The sequence below is a fragment of the Mobula hypostoma genome, chromosome 2 (assembly GCF_963921235.1).
Source record: "Mobula hypostoma chromosome 2, sMobHyp1.1, whole genome shotgun sequence".
In the NCBI taxonomy this organism is placed as follows: domain Eukaryota; kingdom Metazoa; phylum Chordata; class Chondrichthyes; order Myliobatiformes; family Myliobatidae; genus Mobula; species Mobula hypostoma.
In genome coordinates, this window is record NC_086098.1 from 46,311,904 (window position 1) to 46,336,908 (window position 25,005).

The following is a 25,005-nucleotide window of genomic DNA, read 5'->3' on the forward strand; positions in this document are numbered from 1 at the left end:
TCCAGGTCAAACACTTTTCTTAGGTATTCTGGATCACTACCAATTTTGTTAGTTCAGGTGTGCATTAACATTGTCATTGACCCATTTAAAGATTGAAGATTTTTATTGCGTATAGCCACACTCCTTCATTAAATTTTACAGCTGTATATGCTTTAGCACTTGCACTTTAAAGTGAAATATTCTAAATGAAGTACCCACATACAGGCAAAACATGTGGTAATCACAGAGCCAAAGAGCATGGAAATAGAACCTCTGGCCCACATTCAACCATCAAACACCCATTTACACTAAACCAGGGGTCTCCAAAGTGGGGTTCTCAGACCCCTTGCTTAATGGTATTGGTTCATGGCATGAAAAAGATTGGGAACCCTTGCACTAAGCCAAACTATTTCCACTTTGTTCTCCCATATTCTGACTAATTTGCCCCAGGTTCTACCATTCACCTACATAAGAGGCCAAAATACAGTAGCCAATACCTATCAAACTGCATGCTTTTGGAACAGAGGAGAAAATGTATGCAGTCACAGTAAGACTCCACACAGGCAACGCTGGGAAGCCAGGATCAGACTCTACAAGCTGCATCACCATGCCATTCTATCCTATCTCATAAGAACAGTACTTAATTTTCCACTGAAGTTCAATTACATTTAGAAAGTAATATATAAATAAAAATCGATGGCAAGTTCCTTGTCAGCTCAATAATAAAGTTCTGGCTGCTGGAGAACCAGAGGTACCTCATCAATACCAGGCAATATCAACTGAGCAGAAGCATAATAAAGCGGATATGTCCATTTAAGTTCACACACAGAAAATCCTAATCATGCTAAAATTCTACTTCTGCTGTCATGATAGATAGAATCTACCAAAGTTTGGGAAATGACACATACAACTATCACCTAGCAAATTCTTTGAAATACTGCTGCAGAGTAAAGCAGCAAAAACAACTCTGAATTTTAGCAAGGAAAAAATACCCAAAGTAGATTGATTTTCAGGAAATACTAAAGTCTTCCATTGATCAAACAAACTTCCATCAATAAAGCATTTCCTTGAGTATTCACAACAGATTGCTCAGTTCCTCACCTCCTTGCAATTTTCGTTCTTTACAATTCTACTGAGTCAGTAACATAGGAGAGCCCACTGGTTCTCCAAAAGTTTCCACCTTCAAATGCAAAAACATCACCATCTTTATTACCATTCATTTCAGAGTTAATATTTCTACATTTCTATCCATAATTGGCCAAAATAAGTTGTGTTCCTTCTCCAGATGCACAATGTATTCACTACACCAAAAATGTAAATGTGCCTTAAGTTTTCTTTCTTATGGAATGAAAATATATATCACATATACATACTATTCCCACAGTATGATGGCAAAATAAAAATAAAGCTCTATAAGCAGGATCGCCCAAGAGCTAGGCACCGCTCTTCCGTTAATATGAGGGTAGCCAGCTATTGCTGACTTTTAAGTTTATTAAGCATGTGCAATCAGCAATAGTGCTATACTCTACAATGAATGAGTGCTACTCTTCTACAGGGCTGAAATACAAATTAGTATACTATGACCTCTTCTCAAAATCTAAAACCATTATTATTTTTGATACTGACACAATTTAGCTACTAACTATAATCAAAAGTCTTCATTTGAAGGCCAGCTTTACACAAACAATATGCATTTCAGTATATATTTGTAGGAAATAACATCAGATATTTATCAAAAATGAACAATTAAAAATAATTTATATAATTTATATTTAGTTACATTAAGACCTGAATACATTATATCATGTACTTTTTGCCATAGATGCTGCGTGGCCTGCTGAGTTCCTCCAGCATTTTGTGTGTGTTGCTTGGATTTCCAGCATCTGCAGATTTTCTGTTCTTGGAGATAGCATACTTTTCTATTTTGTATTGCTTGGATTTGCCAGAATAATAAAAGTGCACATAAACAATTACATAATTTTATACAAGTAATTAACCACAGAAGATGGAAATACTTTTAATAAGTAAATTTTGTATGAATCTTTCACCATGGTGAAAAAATAACCAACTAATACTTTTATAAAATTGTTACCGTATAGTTAAAAGCAAAACCATAAGACCCTAAGATATAAGAACAGACTTAGGCCATATGGCTCATCTGCTCCACCATTTCATCATGGCTGATCTAATTTTCCTTTCAGCCCCAATCACCTGCCTTCTCCCCATAAGCCTTCATGCCCTGATCAATCAAGAATCTACCAACCTCTGCCTTAAATACACAAGACTTAGCCTCCACAGGTGCCTGCAGCAAAGAATTCCACTGGTACACCAATCTCTCGCTGAAGAAATTCCTTCTTATCTCCGTTGTAAAAGGACACAACTCTATTCTGTGTCTGTGTCCTCTGGTCTTAGACTCTCCCACCTTCTCCACATCTACTCTATCTAAAGGCCTTTCACCATTCAATAGCATTCAATGATGTCACCCCTCATTTTTCTGAATTCTAGTGAATATAGGCTCAGAGCCATCAAACACTTCAAAATGACAAGCCATTTAATCCTGGAATTATTTTTCTGAAACTCCTTTGAACTCTCTCCAGTTTTAGCACATCCTTTCCAAGATAAGCAGCCCAGACATGCTTACAATACTCTAAGTGAGGCCTCACCAGTGCTTAACAAAGTCTCAACAGTGCATTCTTGTTTTTATATTCTAGTCCTCTTGCATTGCTAACATTGCATTTGCCTTCCTCACCACAGATTCAATCTGCAAATTAACCTTTAGGAAATCGTGCGCAAGGACTCCCAAGTCCCCTTGCACTCCAGTTTTTTTGTATCTTCTCTCAACTCAATAGTCAACTCTTTAATTTCTCCTACCAAAGTGCATGACCATACACTTCCTGACATTGTATTCCATCTGCCATTTTCCCCCATTCTCCTAAGCTGTCTAAATCCTTCTGCAGCCTACCTACTTCCTCAAATCTACCAGCCCCTCCACCTATTTTCATATTGTCTGCAAACTTTGCAACAAAGCCATCAATTCCATCATCCAATCACTGACATATGACGTAAAAAGAATTGGTCGCAACACAGAGCCCAGTGGAACACCACTAGTCACTGGCAGGGAGTCAGAAAAGGCTCCCTTTATTCTCACTCTCTGCCTCCTGCCAATCAGCCACTGCTTTATCTATGCTAGAATCTTTCCTGTACTACCACGGACTTGTACCTTGTTAAGCAGCCTAATGTGTGGCACCTTGTTAAAGGTCTTCTGAAAATCCAATATATTGTGTCCTGCTTGTTACTTCTTCAAAGAATTCCAAAAGATTTGTCATAGAACATAGAAACCTACAGCACATTACAGGCCCTTCAGCCCACAATGCTGTGCCGACCATGTAACCTACTGTAGAAAATGCCTAGAATTTCCCTAGTGCATAGTCCTTTATTCTTTTAAGCTCTATGTACCTATCTAAGAGGCTCTTAAAAGACCCTATTGTATCCACTTCCTCTACCACCACCGGCAGTGTATTCCACGCACCCATCACTCTCTGTGTGGAAAAACTTACCCCTGACATCCCCTCGGTACCTATTTCTAACTGCCTTAAAATGATGCCCCCTCGTGTTAGCCATTTTAGCCCTGGAAAAAAGCCTCATGCTATCCACATGATCAATGCCTCTCATCATCTTGTACACCTCTGTCATGTCACCTCTCATCCTCCATCGCTCCAAGAAGGCCAAGTACACCCAACTGATTCTCATAAGGTACACTCTCCAATCCAGGCAACGTCCTTGTAAATCTCCTCTGCACTCTCTCTGTAGTATTCACATCCTTCCTGTAGTGAGGTGACCAGAACCGAACACAGTACTCCAAGTAGATCTGACCAAGGTCTTATAGAGCTGTAACATTATCTCATGGGTCTTGAACTCAATCCCACGGTTGATGAATGCCAACACACCATACACCTTCTTAACAACACTGTCAACCTGCGCAGCAGCTTTGAGTGTCCTATGGACACGGACCCCAAGATCTCTCAGATCCTCCACACTGCCATGAGATGTGAGAGGAAACCAGAGTATCTGGACACAGGCAGTACTGAACATGAGCCTCTGATCAAGCAAGAGTTTTCCTTGAAGAAACCATGCTGACTACAGCTATTTTATCATGTGCCTCCAAGTATCTAGTGATTCTTGACCGACCATTACTAATGCCTCTATGATCTCTTTCAGAACTCTGGGGTGTACACCATCTGGTCCAGGTGACTTACTACCTTCAGACCTTGCAATTTCCCGAGAACCTTCTCTCTAGTTATGGTAACTTCATACACCATGCCTCCGATATCTGGAACTACCAACACTGCTAGAGTCTTCCACAGTGAAGACTGATGCAAAATACATATTCAGTTTGTCTGGCTCCAGCACTGTTTTCCAGTGGTCCAAAATCCACTCTCACCTATCTTTTACACTTTCTGTATCTGAAGAAATTTTTGGTATCCTTTTCAATATCATTGACAAGCTTAGATATTTCATCTTTACCTTCTTAATGACATTTTTAGTTGCCTTCTGTTGGCTTTTAAAAGCTTCCCAATCTTCTAACATCCCACTAAATTTTGCTCTATTATATGTCCTCTCTTTGGCTTTTACGTTGGCTGTAGCTTACACGGTTGTGTCACACACAAAATGCTGGAGGAACTCAGCAGGTCAACTGCGTCAACAGGAATGAATACACAGTCAACATTTTTGGGCAGAGACCCTTCTTCAGGACATATACTGTATAAATAAGTGTCAGCTGAAATTTGATTTTGAAAAAAACATGTCATTAATTATTACAAAATGCCAGCAATGTTTAAATAAATCATTTGATGCTGTGCACAAAATATGTCTGAATGAAGAAGCTGGCCAGGATTCAAAATACTGTGGCTGAAAACTCCAACATTATGACAGCTAAACACATCAATTTTTCTCAGCATCCGAGAACTCTTGTGTACGGATGGATTACCACATTGAAGAAGAATTTTACAGGATGTCGCTGAGACAGAAAAAGAGAAGAATACTTGGCTGCATCTAAAACATACTCCTGAAAGGTCTCACTGTTAAAATGAAGGCCAGTGAAACAACAGAAGTCATTCATTGCTCAAGACTAAATCTACCATATTTACCTTTCAACCAAGTAAAAGAACCTGGAAATAAAATGTCTGCAGTTCTCTAATAATAATTAGCATCATCAAAGACTCAGTTGTCTTTCAAGGCAGAAGAAATTATTGACTAGTAGAAAATCTGCAAGAATATAGGGCATAATTTTAAGATAATTGCAGGAAAGTATGGGGTAGGATTTACAGGTAGTTTTTTTTTAAACACAGAGGGTGGTGGGTGTGTGGAATGCTCCACAGGGGTGGTGGTAGAGGCAGATGCATTAGAAGCATTTATGAAACTCTTAGATAGGCATATGGATGATAGAAAACTGCAGGGTTATGTAGGAAGGAAAAGTAGGTTAAAAGGTCAACACAACAACATGGGTGAAAGGGCCTGTATTGTGCTGTAATGTTCTAGGAATACCAAAAACCACATTTGAGGGCTGTTTTTTTTTTTGCATAAGGGAGCTTGGGATCAGGTGGGCAGTGGAGTTTTTCTCTAAGCCTGATTTTGGTTAATGCAAGGGGGTGGGGGCTGGAGAGTCCAGACTAGGATTTCTCAAGAGAGGTACAGAAATGGTCTTAGTACATGTCAAGAAGACTGGAATATAAAGACAACAATGTACTGCTGAGGCTTTGTAAAGGGTTGGTCAGACCTCATTTAGGATGATGTGAGCAATTCTCTTTTTATTGATTTTATTTTGAGAAACAGTACGGAACAGGCCATTCTGGCCTAGCATCACACCTATCAAACACTAGCCTCATCACAGGACAATTTATAATTACATAGAAACATAGAAATCTACAGCACGTTACAGGCCCTACAGCCCACTATGTTGTGCCGACCATGTAACCTACTCTAGAAACTGCCTACTGCATAGCCCCCTGTTTTACTAAGCTCCATGTACCAATCTAAGGCCTCTTCAAAGACCAATTAATCTAAAAACCGGTATGTCTTCAGACTGTGGGAGGAGCATCCGGTGGAAACCCATGCAGTCACGGGGAAAACATACAAATTCCTTATACCTTTGGGTCCTATTCTCAAGGAATGTTGTGCTGGTACAGAAGAGGTTTGCAAGAACAATCCAAAGGATACAAAATAATGTATGAGAATCATTTGATGACTCTGGGATTGTACTTGATGGGATTGAGAAGGATGAGAGGGAAGTGGGGTGGAGGTAAATCTCACTGAATCTACCAGATATTGTAAGGCCTGGATAGAATGCACACGGAGCGGATGTTACCTATAGTGGGAGAGTTTAGGACCAGTGGCAAGAACCACAGAATGGAAAGACATCCTTTTAGAACAGAGGTGAGGAGGAATTTCCTCAGAGGGGGGTGGTGAATGTGAGGAATTCATTTCCAGAGACAGCTGTTGAGGCCAAGTTATTTGGCAAACTGAAAGAAGTTACAGCACACACGAAATGCTGGTGGAACACAGCAGGCCAGCAGCATATACAGGAAGAAGTACAGTGACATTTCGGGCCGAGACCCTTCGTCAACACTAACTGAAAGAAGAGATAATAAAAGATTTGAAAGTGGGAGGGGGGGAGGGGGAGATCCGAAATGATAGAAGACAGGAGGGGGAAGGGATGAAGCTAAGAGCTGGAAAGTTGATTTGCAAAAGGGATACAGAGCTGGAGAAGGGGGAGGATCATGGGACGGGAGGCCTTTGGAGAAAGAAAGGGGGAGGGGAGCCCAGAGGATGATGGAGAACAGGCAAGGAGTGATTGTGAGAGGGACACAGAAAGAAAATCAAGGAAAAAATAATAAACAAATAAAGGGGGGAATAATAGATAAATAAGCGATGGGGTAAGAAGCGGAGGAGGGGCATTAACAGAAGTTAGAGAAATCAATGTTCATGCCATCAGGTTGGAGGCTACTCAGACGGAATATAAGGTGTTGTTCCTCCAACCTGAGTGTGGCTTCATCTTGACAGTAGAGGAGGCCATGGATTTACATACCAGAATGGGAATGGGACGTGGAATTAAAATGTGTGGCCACTGGGAGATCCTGCTTTCTCTAGAGGACAAGGCGTAGGTGTTCAGCTAAACGGTCTCCCACTGTGTGTAGGGTCTCACCAATATATAGAAGGCCACATTGGGAGCACCGGACGCAGTATATCACACCAGCCGACTCACAGGTGAAGTGTCACCTCACCTGGAAGGACTGTCTAGGGCCCTGAATAGTGGTGAGGGAGGAAGTGTAAGGGCAGGTGTAGTATTTGTTCCGCTTACACTTGTTACACTTGTTTTGTGCTACACCTGCCCTTACACATCCTCCCTCACCACCATTCAGGGCCCCAGACAGTCCTTCCAGCTAAGGCGACACTTCACCTGTGAGTCGGCTGGTGTGATATACTGCGTCCAGTGCTCCCGATGCGGCCTTCTACATATTGGCGAGACCCGACGCAGACTGGAAGAACAAACTGAACACTATCAGTTCCTGATGAAACTACCAAACACAATCAGTGCAATTTAGTCTGATTTTTGTTTCTCTAGAAAACACCACGATGCTCACTAAAAACCATAATTAATCCAAGTGCCTGCTTCAAGCAAAAATGCTTTAGTGTTCACATTCAATGCAGGAACATTTTTACCATATTAGTTCAAATATAGTAGAACTCTGATAATCTGGTAGCCTCAGGGCTTTGATAGTATCGGACTAACAAATTTTCCATACTATTGAACGTTACTCCTATTAATACCAAGTCATACATTTATTTCATTTTATTTACTGTTACAAAGTAGTATAATAAAGTTTCCAGTGAACCTAGTAAGTTAAAAGGGAGCAGAAAAAGAGTAAGTACTCCAGACCTCAGCTGCAGCTACAATTCTACCCAGGTTCTTAACCCCAGTGTTCTGGACCCCACCCTCGCTCCAGCTACATACTCGACCCACACTCTGAACAGCTGGCTGTGGCTGTATGCCTTGCTTACTGGTCTCCTTGCTTATATTACAGAAAATGAGTAAGCCAGATCTTTAGGATTTCTGAACAATCAAGTTTTGGAGCTTTACCTTAGAACCAGGTCAAAATAGGTCACCAATGAAGAAAATCTTATTAAAGGAGCACAGTGGAATCAATATATTTCAAAATTTCATAGACAAATACAATTTTACACTCACCAATATCAATATATTTTGAATCCAAGGGAGTTCCAATGGAATTGCAAAGCACAAGAACATACTAAAACAGGGGAATAAAAGATAACATAATAAATAATCAAAATGTGTAATTAGAAATTAACTAAAAGCCACTGCCCATATGGTCATTTACAGGCAGTTAAATTGGAATAAACACAAATGTATTAATGTTACAGTAACATTTGTACTCAGTTTTGTAAATGGTTACCATAGCAGCTACAGGTTCCATCTCATTCTCGTCCTTCCAAGAGCAGCACAGAAACAAAAGAAATCATGTTAAACAGTGACATGTAATCATGATGAAAAGAATAAAGGCGACAGCATATTCATAGTTGGTGTTAAAACTTGAAACATATCAAGATTTGTGTTCTTCTCCACGCCTTGTGGTGCATCGGGCGGCAACCTTGATGTTTCTTTAGCATTTGTATGTTTTTTTACAAGGCAGAGTTGCTAGCTCAATGCTCGACCCATGGATGGAAAGTGTGCAAGAAGCCAGCTGGATTTGAAGCTGGGACACTCACCCCAAAGTCAGGTGCGAATGCCACTAAACCACCAACTGACTATTTCAGAGAAGCTTAAAATAATTTAGATTATGAGAACACTTAGTCCTCTTTTATTGTCATTTAGAAATGTATACATGCATTAAGAAATGAAACAATGTTTCTCCGGAGTGATATCACAGAAAACAGCACAAACCAAAGACTAACACTTACAGAACCACATAATTATAACATATAGTTACAGCAGTGCAAAGCAATACCATAATTTGATGAAGAAAAAACCATGGCCACGGTAAATAAAGTCTCAAAAGTCCCCGAGTCAATCGACTCCCGAGTCCCCAATAGCAGGTGGCAAAAGGGAGAAACTCCCTGCCATAAACCTCCAGGCACCGTCAACTTGTCGATGCCTTGGAAGCAGCCGACCATAGCCGACACTGAGTCCATCAGTCCAAAAACTTCGAGCTTCCGAAATGCCTCTCCAATACAGCCTCCCAAGCGCCATCCTCTGCCGAGCGCCTTTGACCTTGCCCCGGCCGCTGAAACATGCAAAGCCAAGGATTTTGGGGCCTTCTGCTCCGGAGATTCCGGTTACCATACTGTAGCAGCGGCAGCGAAGCGGGCATTACAGAAGTTCTTCAGATGTTCCTCCGTACTATCACGTCCGTCTCCATCAAATCAGAATTGTGCACAGTCCCCTACTTGACAGATAACAGACATCACCACCAAAGTGGCCGCGCGTGCTGCTGTCGCGCCGCCATCTTCTCCTCCTCCCGGATGTGCTCCTTTGTACTTCTAATAATCCACCATCCAATTACTTGAAAATTCTGATGGTTTGACATCTAGTTCAACAGGGTGCCATTTCCCAATTTCCCTTTAAATTCACTAGGATGTCATTTCCCATATTCCCTTTCAACTTATCATGTCCACAAGTCACAAGTGGCAAATTATTAGGGTTTTAGTGTAAATAGCTTATATAAAGTTGATATTAGTCATCTGGGTTGTGTTGATAAATCAGGAGCATGTATAAATCATTCAAATTCATAAGTGTACAGGTGTCCCCCACTTTCCGAATGTTCTCTTTACGAAAGACCTACATTAGTACCTGTTTTCATTAACCGAAAGAGGATTTTCACTTTTACTAAAAAAGACGCTCGCTTTAAACTTGTGTTTATCCCAAGAAAGACTACCATGACCATGAAGCCTTGGGCAGGCAGGTGTGTGCGCATGTGTGACGTGCTAATGTGTGTACGTGTGTATGCATGACGTGCGTGTACGTGCAAATGCGTGACATGCACATGCGTGTACGTGCCAATTTTTTTCAACAAATCAATTTTGGCTCAAACTTCCCGATTCTGTTAAGTAAAACTACACTGTACATACATTATTTCCACTTTATATAAGCTGTATATTTATCATATCATTCCTGCTTTTACTATATGTTAGTGTTATTTTAGGTTTTATGTGCTATTTGGTATGATTTGGTAGGTTATTTTTTGGGTCTGGGAATGCTCAAAAAATTTTCCCATAAAAATTAATGGTAATTGCTTCTTCGCTTTACGCCATTTTGGCTTATGAACGGTTTCATAGGAGCGCTCTACATTCAGATAGCAGGGGAAACCTGTATTCCAGTGACTGAACCTGTCAAAATTTACCAATACCAGTGCCAGTGTGTATGCTCCACTGCTGACACACATTGTGACAGAATAAACAAAAAACTAAAATCAATATGGATTTTAGTAAGGCATTTGACAAGGTTCCACACGGTAGGCTTATTCATAAAGTTAGAAGGCATGGGATCCAGGGAAGTTTGGCCAGGTGGATTCAGAATTGGCTTGCCTGCAGAAGGCAGAAGGTGGTGGTGGAGGGAGTACATTCAGATTGGAGGATTGTGACTAGTGGTGTCCCACAAGGATTGGTTCTGGGACCTCTACTTTTCGTGATTTTTATTAACAACCTGGATGTGGGGGTAGAAGGGTGGGTTGGCAAGTTTGCAGATGACACAAAGGTTGGTGGTGTTGTAGATAGTGTAGAGGATTGTCAAAGATTGCAGAGAGACATTGATAGGATGCAGAAGTGGGCTGAGAAGTGGCAGATGGAGTTCAACCCAGAGAAGTGTGAGGTGATACACTTTGGAAGGACAAACTCCAAGGCAGAGTACAAAGTAAATAGCAGGATACTTGGTAGTGTGGAGGAGCAGAGGGATCTCGGGGTACATGTCCACAGATCCCTGAAAGTTGCCTCACAGGTGGATAGAGTAGTTAAGAAAGCTTATGGGGTGTTAGCTTTCATAAGTCGAGGGATAGAGTTTAAGAGTTGCAATGTAATGATGCAGCTCTATAAAACTCTGGTTAAGCCACACTTGGAGTATTCTGTCCAGTTCTGGTCACCTCACTATAGGAAGGATGTGGAAGCATTGGAAAGGGTACAGAGGAGATTTACCAGAATGCTGCCTGGTTTAGAAAGTATGCATTATGATCAGAGATTATGGGAGCTAGGGCTTTACTCTTTGGAGAGAAGGATGAGAGGAGGCATGATAGAGGTGTACAAGATAATAAGAGGAATAGATAGAGTGGATAGCCAGCACCTCTTCCCCAGGGCACCACTGCTCAATACAAGAGGACATGGCTTTAAGGTAAGGGGTGGGAAGTTCAAGGGGAATATTAGAGGAAGGTTTTTTACTCAGAGAGTGGTTGGTGCGTGGAATTCACTGCCTGAGTCAGTGGTGGAGGCAGATACACTAGTGAAGTTTAAGAGACTACTAGACAGGTAGATGGAGGAATCTAAGGTGGGGGCTTATATGGGAGGCAGGGTTTGAGGGTCAGCACAACATTGTGGGCCGAAGGGCCTGTACTGTGCTGTATTATTCTATGTTCTATGTAATTGATTCAACAGTTCACCCTTATTATACTGACTTTGGTCCAACTTTCTCCCTTATTCTATTACAGTTATTTTGCAGCACTGTCATTACAAATAATTATTCTACTTTTAATTTTTCCAGTATTATTTCGCCAGGGAGCATACAAATTTTACATTGTACGGTACAAACTTCAGTCATTTTCAGTTCCTACTGTAGTTGTTTGAAGTAGCAAATAGGGCTAAGACTATTTTAAGAATGGACCAGCTTGAATAATATTCTATTCCACTGCAAAAGTCTCTTTTTTTAAATTATAGCTTTCCATTGTGCACAATTTTTGTCACCTTGCAATGCTTTGACCAAAAGAAGTTGGAGATGGGTCAATAACGATTGGCAGCAAGAGGCAGTGATAGATTGGGTAAGAGTGAACACAAAGGTCAAACGCAGAAATAAAAACAGCATGTTCTGGTCAGAAAAAAAATGATGCTAATCTTGTGCTTGATTATTATAGTATGGAACTTCTTTCTGTGGGAATACCAAGGAAAGGTATATTTAAATATTTAAATTCATCCCACCTTTTAGTGCATTTTAAACTTGTCCATTCGCCTGTCCCCAGTGATCTCCGTCCTGGCACTTATCCTTGCAAGTGGAACAAGTGCTACACCTGCGCCTACACCACCTCACCACCATTCAGGGCCCAAACATTCCTTCCAGGTGAGTCCGTTGGGGTTATCTACCGTATCCAGTATAGCCCCCTGTATGTTGGTGAGGCCCGATGTAGATTGGGAGATCATTCGCTGAGCACCACTGGGAGTCTGCCAGAAAAAATGCGATCTCACAATGGCTACCCACTCCCACTCCCATTCCGACATATCAGTCCACGGCCTCCTCTACTGTCAGGATGAAGTCACACTCAGGTTAGAGGAGCAACACATATTCCATCTGGGTAGCCTCCAACCTGATGGCACGAACATCGATTTCTTGAACTTTCTTGCCCCCCCGTCCCACTTCACCATTCCTCATTCCTTTTTCCCTCTCTCGCCTTGTCTCCTTACCTGCTCATCTGCTCCCTCTGGTCTCCTCCCCATCTTCTTTCTTCCATGGTCTTCTGTCCTCTCCCATCAGATTCCCCCTTCTCCAGCCCTGTATCTCTTTCACCAATCAAATTCCCAGCTGTTTACTTCACCCCTCCCTCCCCCAGCTTCATCTATCACCTTGTGTTTCCTCCTCCCCTCCACATCTTCTAACTCTGACTCCTCATCTTTTTTCCTCCAGTCCTGATGAACGTCGACATTTTTGTTTTCCCATAGATGCTGCCTGGCCTGCTGAGTTCCTCCAGCATTTTGTATGTGTTGCTTGGATTTCCAGCATCTGCTGATTTTCTCTTGTTTGTGAAACTATTTTTTGCTTGGATTAAAGAATAAACATTCCTCCATGTTCTTTTATCTTGACATTTAAGACCATAAGATATAGGAGTAGAAGTAGGCAATTCAGCCCATCGAGTCTGCTCCGCCATTCAATCACAGAAGAAGAAGAAAGCCCTCAACTCCAAGTGGAGTCATTGGAACACCGTCATGACGCCGTTTTTTTAGCAGGCATTCTTACTTTTACGAGGCTGAGTTGCTAGCTCGACGTTCAACCCAGCATGGATGGAAAGCATGCAAGGGACCCGGCAGGATTCAAACTCGGGAGCCTTCGCTCCAAAGTCCGGCGCTGATGCCACTACGCCACAAGCTGGCTCATTCAATCATGGGCTGATCCAATTCTTCCAGTCATCCCCACTCTCCTGCTTTCACCCCATACCCTTTGATGCCCTGGCTAATCAAGAACCTATCTATCTCTGCCTTAAATATACCCAATGACCTGGCCTTCACAGCCAGTCGTGGCAACAAATTCCACAGATTTACCACCCTCTGACTAAAGTAATTTCTCCGCATCTCAGTTCTAAAAGGACATCCTTCAATCCTGAAGTTGTGCTCTCTTGTCCTAGAATCCCCTAGCACAGGAAATAACTCTGCCATTTCAGAGGACACACAATGTTTGCTGCAGGATGTCATTTGCTCCTTCAAATGCGTATCAATTATTCAATTATTTTCCATATCTCAATTTAATTTGCTTGCTTTTTTAATATAAACATTTAACAGTCCACATCTTTTTACAATAATTAAATTCTTCAGTTACAGTGCCATTGATTTCCTTTTGTGGCATTATATTTATGTAAAATGCAAAAATTGCATTCAAAATAAAATTCCTACCTGAAGAGAAGTCTCATCAGCCTTAGTTGCTAAAATACAGAAGTCGCCACATGTGGTTATTGAAATCAGACTCTTTACGTACTTTATATACTTCTCATTGTTCTTGGTGTCCCAAAAGACTACACAGTACTCCAAACGATCTGGTCTGGTATATGCATATACTACCGTGTTGGAACAATAACCCCACTGCCAACAGAAAAAAATCAAAGAAGTTATTTATTAAAATCATTTAATAAAAATTAACTTAATGGATTATTAAAATAGCATACTAAAAGATTGCATCAGAAAGTTTATTTCTCAAACAATACCCCAAAACATTAGATAATCGTTACAACTTGTGGGAATTTACTTTGAAATCTTCAACAAAAAAAATTATAGCCTTTGGTTATCTGAACAACTGACAGCTTGATTCAGTGTGAAAATGTGCAAACACAAAAAACAGTAAAACATAGTGTTGTGTATGTGGCCTGTGCTATTAATAAAAACGCTAGAGACAGGAGCTAAGGTTCATGGTTCTTTACTGGCAGAAACCGAACACAGCACACAGGTACAGATTAATACTCACCTAACAGCGCATGCAACGACGTGTTACTAAAACATAAGGTTGTCCCTTATTATAATGTAGGCTATATGGTACATATAGAGAAATGCAATAAAATACAAAAGGATTTTGTCACAGGAATGGGCCCATGCATTACCACATTTCATTCAGGTGAAATAATTGGAAGTCAAGATTTTGGTGTTATTGCACAGAGATTACTGGTTTTACGACCAATGTGTAGGAGAATTGATCATAGATTTATATAGTACAGTGGATTCCAGTTAACTGGGACACCTCAGGACCAATACATTTTGGCCTAATTAAACAGCTGCCCAATTAGCCAGTTTCAAGGAAATAGTAAAAAAGGTAGAAAAAAGATAAACTACCACCTGAGTAACAAATTTAAATGAAATACAGAACAAATTAGAACAGCTTTAGCTCCTATTAGTTATCAACAGAGGAATTCATCTGATATACGCTGCTGTGCATGGGGTGCCCAGGGAGGAGCAGCACCTCCAGTAGAGGCTTGTCGTGTTCATCCTGGGGTAGCTCACTCATCTTTGGTGCATACCGGACACTCAGTTCTCACCTATGGCTCTAAGCAGCTGTTTGACGCAGTCAAAGCCCAGTACACCACTTTGGCGGGCAGGCTAAACCATTTAAGAGTAGTTAGCAAGCCTCATACTCTGATAAATTAGAGACATGGTTGTTCTAGCATGTGAAGTCAGCTCTGGCAGACTGGGCGGATGGGATCATCAGTGAGATGCAGCGGACAAGGTGGTGCTTTTGCAACTCTTCAAGGAGAGCGAAGGCATGATAAGGCACTGAAGAAGTCATGGTTATCCACTGTAACCAAGGAAGACCCCAGTTTGTGACGGCGACTCATACCACTGGACTCATTTCCAAGGTCGAGAGAGTCGAACTGTCCCAGTGCAATGGCTTCTCCACTTTGCAAACTCTCCCACAGGAGGTTTCACTGTCATCGTCAGATAGGATGGACAACCAGCATGCTGCTGCATTCTTTTCATTGACTGTAAGTGAACAATAGTGCAGATAATGGATGTCTTCATACAATGCTTTCGACAATTGCATCTCCTGAATCTTCATTTTCATTGTAACTTTAAAGATGATTATACTTTCAAATTCTTCGTAGTTCCAAACTTTTTGAAATAGTGAAATTATTTCATTGTCACCCCTAGCCGTTTCTGGCATCTCCAAGCCTGAATGCTTGAAACCACAATGAGCAAAACTGACTGCAGAATTGTCTTGCTGCTCATTTCTTGCCATCTATCAGTGACAAAAATCGTTGCTTTTTGAACACAAACACACACAACTGACACTATTTAAAAACTGTTCGCTCTAAGCATACTGTAGTGTCTAATGGCCACACAAGTTCACGCAACTGACACTGTTCAGCAACAGTCTCCTTTCACAATTAAGCAGCATAGCGTCCCAAATAAATGAAGGGAATCCCAGCTATTATCTCAATGAAATTTTGTTCTTTAAGACTCATCCCAAATAAACAGCTGCCCCAAACCGATGGATCATTTAATAGGAATCCACTGTACTTGGATGTATGACAAGTTTAAACATTGTTTAAAAAAGCTCTCAATCAAATATCCTATGAACAAATAAACAAATATGAATCAAATAATTTTTATACACCAAATTAACTTTCTTACTTAAACTATATAATGACATTCTCCTTTTCGTCACAGATCTGGTTTCTTCCTGAAAAGGATCTAGTCTCAGCAATGTTTTATGCATTAATAAATCTTATCCCTCCTTTAATATAATAAACTGTGACAATAATAAAACTTTCTAAATCTAATTTAAAAGCTCTGTGAATGAAAAAACATCTAAAGGAAAAAAGGAAATACAAGAAAACTTACTAAATATTTTTGTTTCGGTCTACCTTAGGAATGACGTTTTTCCAATCAGATATTGAAAAGACCTTCTGAGAATAATTAATCTCATCGATCATCTGTGCATTTATTTTTTTAATTTCTTGTTTGTATTAACAGTTTGCACAAGAGTTTTCATCCCAGAATAATTTGTTTTTTCAAAACTAAACATACAAAAATTGTATTCCCAAAGTATAACATGGTGGTTAGGTTGTATCTACCAGCCTAGAAACTCAGCCGGCACTTTAGAATACAATTTGCATTTCCATGGATCAGCGTTTGGTGTCTCCATGTGCATATAATGATGTTGCTCCCTATAGAATGCTGTTAAAGAACACTCCCAGGAGAAATTAATCTGTATGATTCTGAAGCGGAGCTACTGTTGAGTCATCTCAGTTCAAACAGTTTATAATAAAGCTACTTAATTCACTGTGTTGCGATACAAGTGGGTCCTCCCCGAGTTATTTCTACCAGGTGCTAGAGAGCCAACTCTTATTTGTGCTCTGTCTTTTGTTTAATTGATTTCATTTGGTTCCTCTCTCCAGCATCTATACAGTGCTGACACATCACACCCATACCACACCACAGACAGCAACTGACCCCACCTTCTTCCTTCCTCCCACCTAACCATGCTCATAACCTTCTCCCAATCCTCCCCTTCTATTACAACCTCTACACCCAAATCTCCCAAAATGACTCCTAAGCATTGTTCTTTCAACCCCAGATATCAATCACCCACCTGAGTACCATATACAGGTAGGAGGTGACTGCCCAATACAATTTGATTTGACTCAAAGGACCCTCAGCTCTACAACCACATTTGTATATGTAAATATCAATATCACTATTTAGCCTTACATTTCCAAGGACACATAACTGAATGCCCAGTAACTTGAAATGATGAAATCGTTGTTTGTTTGCATAAATTCACTCTAAACCATCTCTTTTCTAGGCTTATTTGGTTCACTCATTTCTTTTTAAGTATAATACACATGAGAATTCTCAATTTAAACATTTCAACAAGAGATTGGTTGTTACTTGATGACAGACATTCCCCCATCTCTCAAATTTTAGGAACTATTTTCATCAAGTAACCTACTCTTTTGTTTTTGGAAATGTGTGCAATTACAGTACATCCCACATTACCACAGTCGTTACACGTTAAAAATGCTTAATTCTCAGTAAAACATGTGCTTTAATTTCAATTCTTAACTGCATTAAATATAAGCAATCTTTTTGAAAAAAAATAAACACATCGATATCCTGGTGATAAAATTAAAAGTTTTGAGTGTTGGGAGGTTTTACCTTGTAATCTGGTCTAATGTTGGCAAAATATATAAAAGAATCCACTGCAAGGGCAATTCTCAACCCTCCTCCTTCCCACGAAGCCGCATACATTTGCTTGCCAGGAACTTTTAATGTACGCAAATGCTTGAAGAAATGGTAAATAAGGAAGGTAACGTATTATTGTAACATTCCACAAATATAGGCAAGACACTTTACTTACAAAACGGATTTTGATCTGAATTATTCCGTGTATAATACATTTGCTAGATAAACCACAAATTATCGGAATAGTTTGGTGCATCATTAAAAGTAAATGAATGAAGGAATCAGATTTAGAGAGCCCCAGGAATTCTTTCATATTGGAGTAGACATTGAACTCTCCTTGCACTGGGTCTGTGAAACAAGAAAACATAACAATTCTGCTGCCTCTTTTAGAGCCTCTACACAGAAACCTAATGCAAGCCTGTCAATGAGACTGACTTGCAGATGGGACTATTTTAAGGTAAAAAGAAACATGTTACACTAAAGAAAACTCCAGCTACCATATGTTGTACGGAAAGGCCTGTTCCCATGTTATACTGTTCCATGCTCCTGTTTCCTATCAGAAATTCCACCACACCTCCAATCCATCCTACATGAAAGCCTCATTAAAAACCATGGTTCAGAATATCAACTTCTGCTGTAAGTATACCCACGGACTTGGCCTCCACCACAGTCTATTGTAGAGCATTCCAAACATTCACCACTCTTTGGCTAAAGAAATTCCTCCTTACATCTGTTCTAAAAGGTCAATTTTGAGGCTCTGCCCTCCAGTTCTGGTTACCCCCACTAGGCTATCTGACCTACAAGTTCTTTTATTTTGCCTCCCTCCCTTCTTAAAGGGTAGAGTTACATTTGCAATTTTTCATCTTGAACCATTTCAGAATCTAATGATTCTTGAGAGATTATTACTAATGCTTCCATAATCTCTTCAGCTATCTCCTTCAGAACCCTGCAGTGTAGACCATCTGGTACAGGTGACTTGCCTTCAGATGTTGAAGTTACTGTCCGAGGATTCCATCTCCCTCCATCTCACAGCCCTTTCGAAATTTCCAATGTTAGTGATTTACCATCTTTGCTATCCTCCCCCTCTCCTGTGATCCATTTTTCAACTCACCCATCCCTCCCACACAGTCTTCACTGAGGCCTGATGGGATGAAGAGGCTACTTAACCAAGCACACGTTCCATAGTTGTTATGCAAGATAGAATATCCCTTCAGCATGAAACTGCAAGACTTCCAACATAGACCATAGTGTGACTATCCCTGACTTACTTTGCATTTTATACCCAATCATTTTGATATATAGACTTTTTAAACAAATATGGAAGAGAACTTTTGTGCCAATAATTTAATCATCTTTCACCAGGTTATTTATTTTGTTCTTCTGTTTACAGTAAAACTCCAATCATTTAGTCTGGCACCAAAGTCCTGCTGGTGCTATCTGATTTTCTGTACTATTTAATATCAGCCTAGTTAATACCTTTTAAGACACACTTTTATTTCACTTCCCACATGCTGCACACAGTATAATAAATTTTCCAATGAACCCAGTGAATTTAAAATGAGTGGCAAACTGAGCCTGGCGAGTTTGTAAGGAGTGAGAAATAAAACCTGGTCAGTTTTGGCATGTTTCTGGTCTCTCATGTCCCATGGCCTCACAACCAGTCTATACCTTGGACTCCCTGGTTCAGACCATAAACCCCATTTCACTTCTGATCCCAACTTACACTCTGGAGTAAGGAGTGAACCAGGTGCTGACCCACTGGGTTTCCAGAACAACTGGATACCAGATTTGCAAAATTTTACAGTAGTTCTAAACAGACATGATTCTTCCACTGAATATCACGTTTATTTATTAAATGAATAGTTGGCTTCATTTTCCGCTCATAAAGCTAATGATAAAGAAGGAAAAACTCTTACCTCACCAAAAGGAGTGTAGAATTGTACAACATTGATCTGCTTGTCTTGACCAGGTGACATCTGGGAACCAGCCACTGCCAACACACTCCCACAATAGTTCCACTGAATGCCAACCACACTTATACCAGTATCAAGCAGGATAGGATCTATCAGAAAAAAATCCTTATTCTCTCTATTCACTCAGTCTCTGGAGGGCAAATATTTCACATAGGCAGTAATCAAAACATTACAAACACAATTGCACTGGTTAGAGTACAATTGAGATGAACACGTTCCCAAATCTACAATTCAAGTTTGAAACCCTGCTATGCAATGACTTTTTTCATTTTACTTTAACAATATTTCCACTAATTTCATCAAGAGGATTTTTAATCAATAAAAATAAGGTTCTTAGTAAGTGCTTGGTCTTCCGGTTTTCATAAGAAATCATTAAAAGTGACCTGATTGAGTGGGATAGGAAAACTACTGAAACATTTAATCACATGAAAATATACACTAGTTAGTGTCTTGGAACTTCAAATCTATTAATATATACTAAATGTGCCTGAAGGTTTACGGCTGCTGAAGGAATTGAACTATTTCTGAGCGACTTCAGTAAGAAAAATATTAATGTTTTGGCTGTTCAATACTTAAGTACCATTCATACCCACAATGAAAATATACAAATTTTAATTACACTGCCATCCTCCGATAACACAATGATCAAAGTTGCTGAGCTGGAAAAGTAAAAGGGGAACGATTCAGAATAGGTTGTGGTGGGTGGAGTGTGTAGGTAAAAGGTGTAGCATCCCTGTGGTGGTGGTGGGGAGATTCAACGATGGCAAGTGTGTAGGGGAAGGAAATTATAGTAGTTCTAATGTACAATGCAAGGGGTTCTTCTCTAGTAACAGCTGGTGCTTCAAGAATCATGAATGAATCTTCACCAATGCTCCTTACAGGGAATGAACTCCCAGGCTACACAAATACAGAAACAGCTCTTCAGCCTGATACTGGCGTCGACAATAACATTTATATTCGGACAGTACTTAAGGCCACAATAGCTCTCAGACTCCAAAAATGTTGCTGCAATGCGAATCATGAGATGCAGAATGTATTCACTTCTCTGTCCAATGGATAGACAGGGAGTGCTTCACCAAAACAGCTTAAAATTTCTGAAGAAGAGGTAGTAGATGATCAAGCACTCAATTAGGCTCTGTGCCCAGGGCAAGCAGACCTACAAATCTAGCATGCATCTCTACACTGCATTGTACAAGCAGTAGCTCAATTCCAGGAGTATGGCTGTTGCTTCCATTTCTATTAGTGACCGTAATGCTACCCTCAACTTCAACCATGCAGCTCCAGATATATTGCCAGTACCACATGGAAAGACAATGCTAAACTTGAAATCTCAAGCTAGATTGCAGACAGCAGAAAACCTACTCCAAAAGCAGATCCCTGTAAAAGTCAATGAGTCACAGGACACAAGATTATCAAATAAGGGTTATCTTATCGCCTATCACATTAATATCCGAATGTTCTCCTGCTCTCAACACTGAAGCGAATGGGGAGATGAGTTGCAGAAGGTGAAAATTATCAGAAAAAACAATTTGGAGCCAACTTGAACCGTGCAATGCCCTTTTATTTAAAAAAAAACTACACCTTTGCTGCCATTTTCAAACTTAAGCTAATACTTTGTTCTAACCTTGCTCTCTACCTACATTCCACTACTCCTTTCCAATCACTAGAAAGAATATCTCCCAATATGTTAACATCCACATTTTCAAAATAACAATAATTTTGCATCCATCCCACACGATTGTACTTACTCTCATCATGCTCATGACGCATTATCTGACAACGACCATTATCTAAGCAGATTGCCAAACAAGGACAGTCTGGTTCAACATAGCCTTCGGTTCCAGAATACCAATGGATGCCAACAATGCTGACTGCACCAGTTACATTAATAAGGCATTGGAGCACAAGCTTCATCTGAAAGGTTTAAAGATATACTGAATGCATTGGAATCAAATTACAGATATGCAAGTATTAAAAACTACAATATCCAAATTCTCTCCGGCTTATTGCAGTGACACATTTTGCAATTGCACTTACTTAATACAAATACAAAGTAGGCAGTGGCTGAAATAGAAATTAAAAATTTGATTGTTCCCCATTGAGTCACAATAAAAATTGTTTATTTCACCAATGCACACAAAAGAATATTAACCCTTCTTTATGCTGTCTTCTTCCAACTTGAAATAGTCTCAAATCATTACAAGTAAATAAAAATACATTTAGCATATTTAGAATTCAACCTATAAAGATCCAGATCAACCAAGCAGCATTATAAAAATGACAGCAGCATTTAGTAATTTATAAGAAATCGTAAACAGCAGTAAACGTACAATGAAATTTCCTTGACTGTCATATATATGTATTTCTCCATTGGCCATGCCAAATATAAGAATCTTGCTGTCTGGTGACCAGGCTACTTGACTCAGCTGTAGGCCCTTCAGTTCCTTACCCCAGATTCTGTTACCTGAGAAAATATTAAAGAAAATTTGAATCCATCATTAAGATAAATTAAGAAGATACTCTTAAGGCAATTAGAAACAGACCAGTAGCAAAAAAAACAACCTTTTTTCCAGTTAGTGTTAAATACTGTATGTACAGGGCTCCTGGCTCCACCTTGGGATCAAATAATGCTGATGGTTGATATTCTTTCACATCTACAGTGCTAGTAACCAAAGCCAAATTTCTTGCTGAGTAGCTCCAAAAATGCTAATTTATAATACAAAGTAAGTTTGGGAATAATTATGTATTTACCTAATGCTGGATTATATACGAATTAATATGCATTAACTGACAAATCAATTAACCTTTATTCCAAAATAAGATTCAAATGAAAATATTACCCATGAGAGATCACTACAGATAAATGAATATTGAAATCTTTTTCATAATTACATTTTCTTAGTATAAAATAAATTACCATCCACTGAGCCCACAATGACAGCACCATCTTCATAAACAATGCAGATTTTCAATCCATCAGCATTCCAACTCATACCACGAACGACAGATTTATTCCTATTGTTGATCATTTCTTCAAACCAAGAACCTGAAATCAATTCACAAAGTCAATTTTCGTTAAAAATTTCAATAATATTACAAAAACTGTTGCAATCATCACCGTCAATTTAAGATCAATCATATAACACTGCTGTCTAACACTTTCTAACACAAATATGATTATGTCATAAATACAGAGTTTAATCTTGCATCTAACCAGATATGACAAATACAAGTTTGCAATTCATTTCATCTACTGAATTGACTATTTATTTCTTAGGTTTATCTAACACCAAACTTAATTAAATCAGTTTAGAAAATGTTAATGTACATCAAACTCAATCTTACACACCACAAGAAGAGTTAACCGACCTTTGTATAGCATCCATACAATAATTAGACCATTCTGGTCACTAGTTGTTAATTTCTGGTAATGCTCATTCCAAGTCACCACCTGTACAGCACCTAAAAAACACAATTCAATTAATATACTGTGACGATCAATCAGAATCTTAACTACCAGAAAACCAGATATAATTTGTGGAGGGCTATTTCAAGGACGAAGCGACAATTTTGAACAAGGTTGGAGGCGACATCGGATGTACGACAACTCTGGCAGGGTTTGCAAGACATTACTTCCTACAAAGCGAAACCCAATAGCACGAATGGCAGCGATGCTTCACTACCAGATGAACTCAATGCATTCTATGCCCGCTTAGAAAGGGAGAATATAACGACAGCTGTAAAGATCCCTGCAGCACCTGATGAACCTGTGATCTCTGAATCAGAGACCGATGTTAGGCTGTCTTTAAAGAGAGTGAACCCTCGCAAGGCGGAAGGTCCCAATGGAGTACCTGGTAAGGCTCTGAAAACCTGTGCCAACCAACTGGCGGGAGTATTCAAGGACATTTTCAACCTCTTACTGCTACGGGCGAAAGTTCCCACTTACTTCAAAAAGGCAACAAGTATACAGTGCCTAAGAAGAATAATGTGAGCTGCCTTAATGACTATTGCCCGGTAGCACTCACATTACAGTGATGAAATGCTTTGAGAGGTTGGTTATGACTAGACTGAACCCCTGTCTCAGCAAGGACCTGGACCCATTGCAATTTGCTTATCGACACAATAGGTCAAAGCAGGTGCAATCTCAATCGCCCTTCACACGGCCTTGGACAAAACAAACACCTATGTCAGGACCCTGTTCATCAACTTAGCTCAGCATTTAATACCATCATTCCCACAGAACCTGGGCCTCTGTACCTCCCTCTGCAATTGGATCCGTGACTTCCTAACCAGAAGACCACAATCTGTGTGGATTGGTGATAACATCTCCTCGCTGACGATCAACACTGGTGCACCTCAGGGGTGTGTGCTTAGCCCCCTGCTCTACTCTCTCTATACCCATGACTGTGTGGCTAAGCTCAAATACCATCTATAAATTTGCTGATGATACAACCATTGTTGGTAGAACCTCAGATGGAGATGAGAGGGTTTACAGGAGTGAGAAATGCCATCTAGTGGAGTGATGCCACAGCAACAACCTTGCACTCAACGCCAGTAAAACGAAAGAGCTGATTGTGGACTTCAGGAAGGATAAGATGAAGGAACACATACCAATCCTCATAGAGGGATCAGAAGTGGAGAGAGTGAGCAGTTTCAAGTTCCTGGGTGTGAAGATCTCTGAGGACCTAACATGGTCCCAACATATCGATGCAGTTATAAAGGAGGCAAAACAGCGACTATACTTCAATAGGAGTTTTAAAAGATTTAGCATGTCAACAAATACACTCAAAAACTCCTATAGGCGTATCGTGGAGAGCATTCTGACAGGCTGCATCACTGTCTGGTATGGAGGGGCCTCTGAACAGGACCAAAAGAAGCTGCAGAAGGTTGTAAATCTAGTCACCTCCATCTTGGACACTAGCCTACAAAGTACCAAGGACATCTTCAGGGAGCGGTGTCTCAGAAAGGCAGCATCCATTATTAAGGACCTCCAGCACCCAGGGCATGCCCTTTTCTCACTGTTACCATCAGGTAGAAGATACAGAAGCCTGAAGGCACACACTCAGCGATTCAGGAACAGCTTCTTCCCCATTGTCATCCAATTCCTAGTTGGACATTGAACCGTGAACACTACCTCACTTTTTAAATATATATTATTTCTGTTTTTGCACAATTTTTGATCTATTCAATATGCATATTCTGTAATTGATTTACAAACGTTTGTACTTATTTCTTCTTCTTCTTCTATATTATGTATTGCATTGAGCTACTGTGGCTAAGTTAACAAACTTCACGGCACATGCCGGTGATAATAAACCTGATTCTGATTCACCCTACACAAAAAAAATGGATAATTTATAATGAATTAAACTTGGTCAGAAACTTTTTATTTAATAATTATATA

General features: G+C 40.0%; 1 protein-coding gene across 2 annotated transcripts in view; it reads right to left on the reverse strand.

Annotated features, from left to right (window-relative positions):
* wdr35 (WD repeat domain 35) overlaps positions 1 to 25,005 on the reverse strand; it is a 98,869-nt gene that overhangs the window by 49,842 nt on the left and 24,022 nt on the right. The window contains exons 4-12 of one of the 2 annotated variants that reach the window (XM_063036502.1): positions 22,971 to 23,063; positions 22,519 to 22,647; positions 21,932 to 22,065; positions 21,350 to 21,515; positions 19,545 to 19,690; positions 17,602 to 17,727; positions 13,852 to 14,037; positions 8,451 to 8,483; positions 8,225 to 8,285 (exon numbers count right to left, since the gene is read on the reverse strand). In XM_063036502.1, coding sequence (XP_062892572.1) covers positions 8,225 to 8,285; positions 8,451 to 8,483; positions 13,852 to 14,037; positions 17,602 to 17,727; positions 19,545 to 19,690; positions 21,350 to 21,515; positions 21,932 to 22,065; positions 22,519 to 22,647; positions 22,971 to 23,063 — 1,074 coding nt within the window. The remainder of the gene's footprint in view (positions 1 to 8,224; positions 8,286 to 8,450; positions 8,484 to 13,851; positions 14,038 to 17,601; positions 17,728 to 19,544; positions 19,691 to 21,349; positions 21,516 to 21,931; positions 22,066 to 22,518; positions 22,648 to 22,970; positions 23,064 to 25,005) is intronic. The other variant, XM_063036512.1, reaches the window with a different exon arrangement.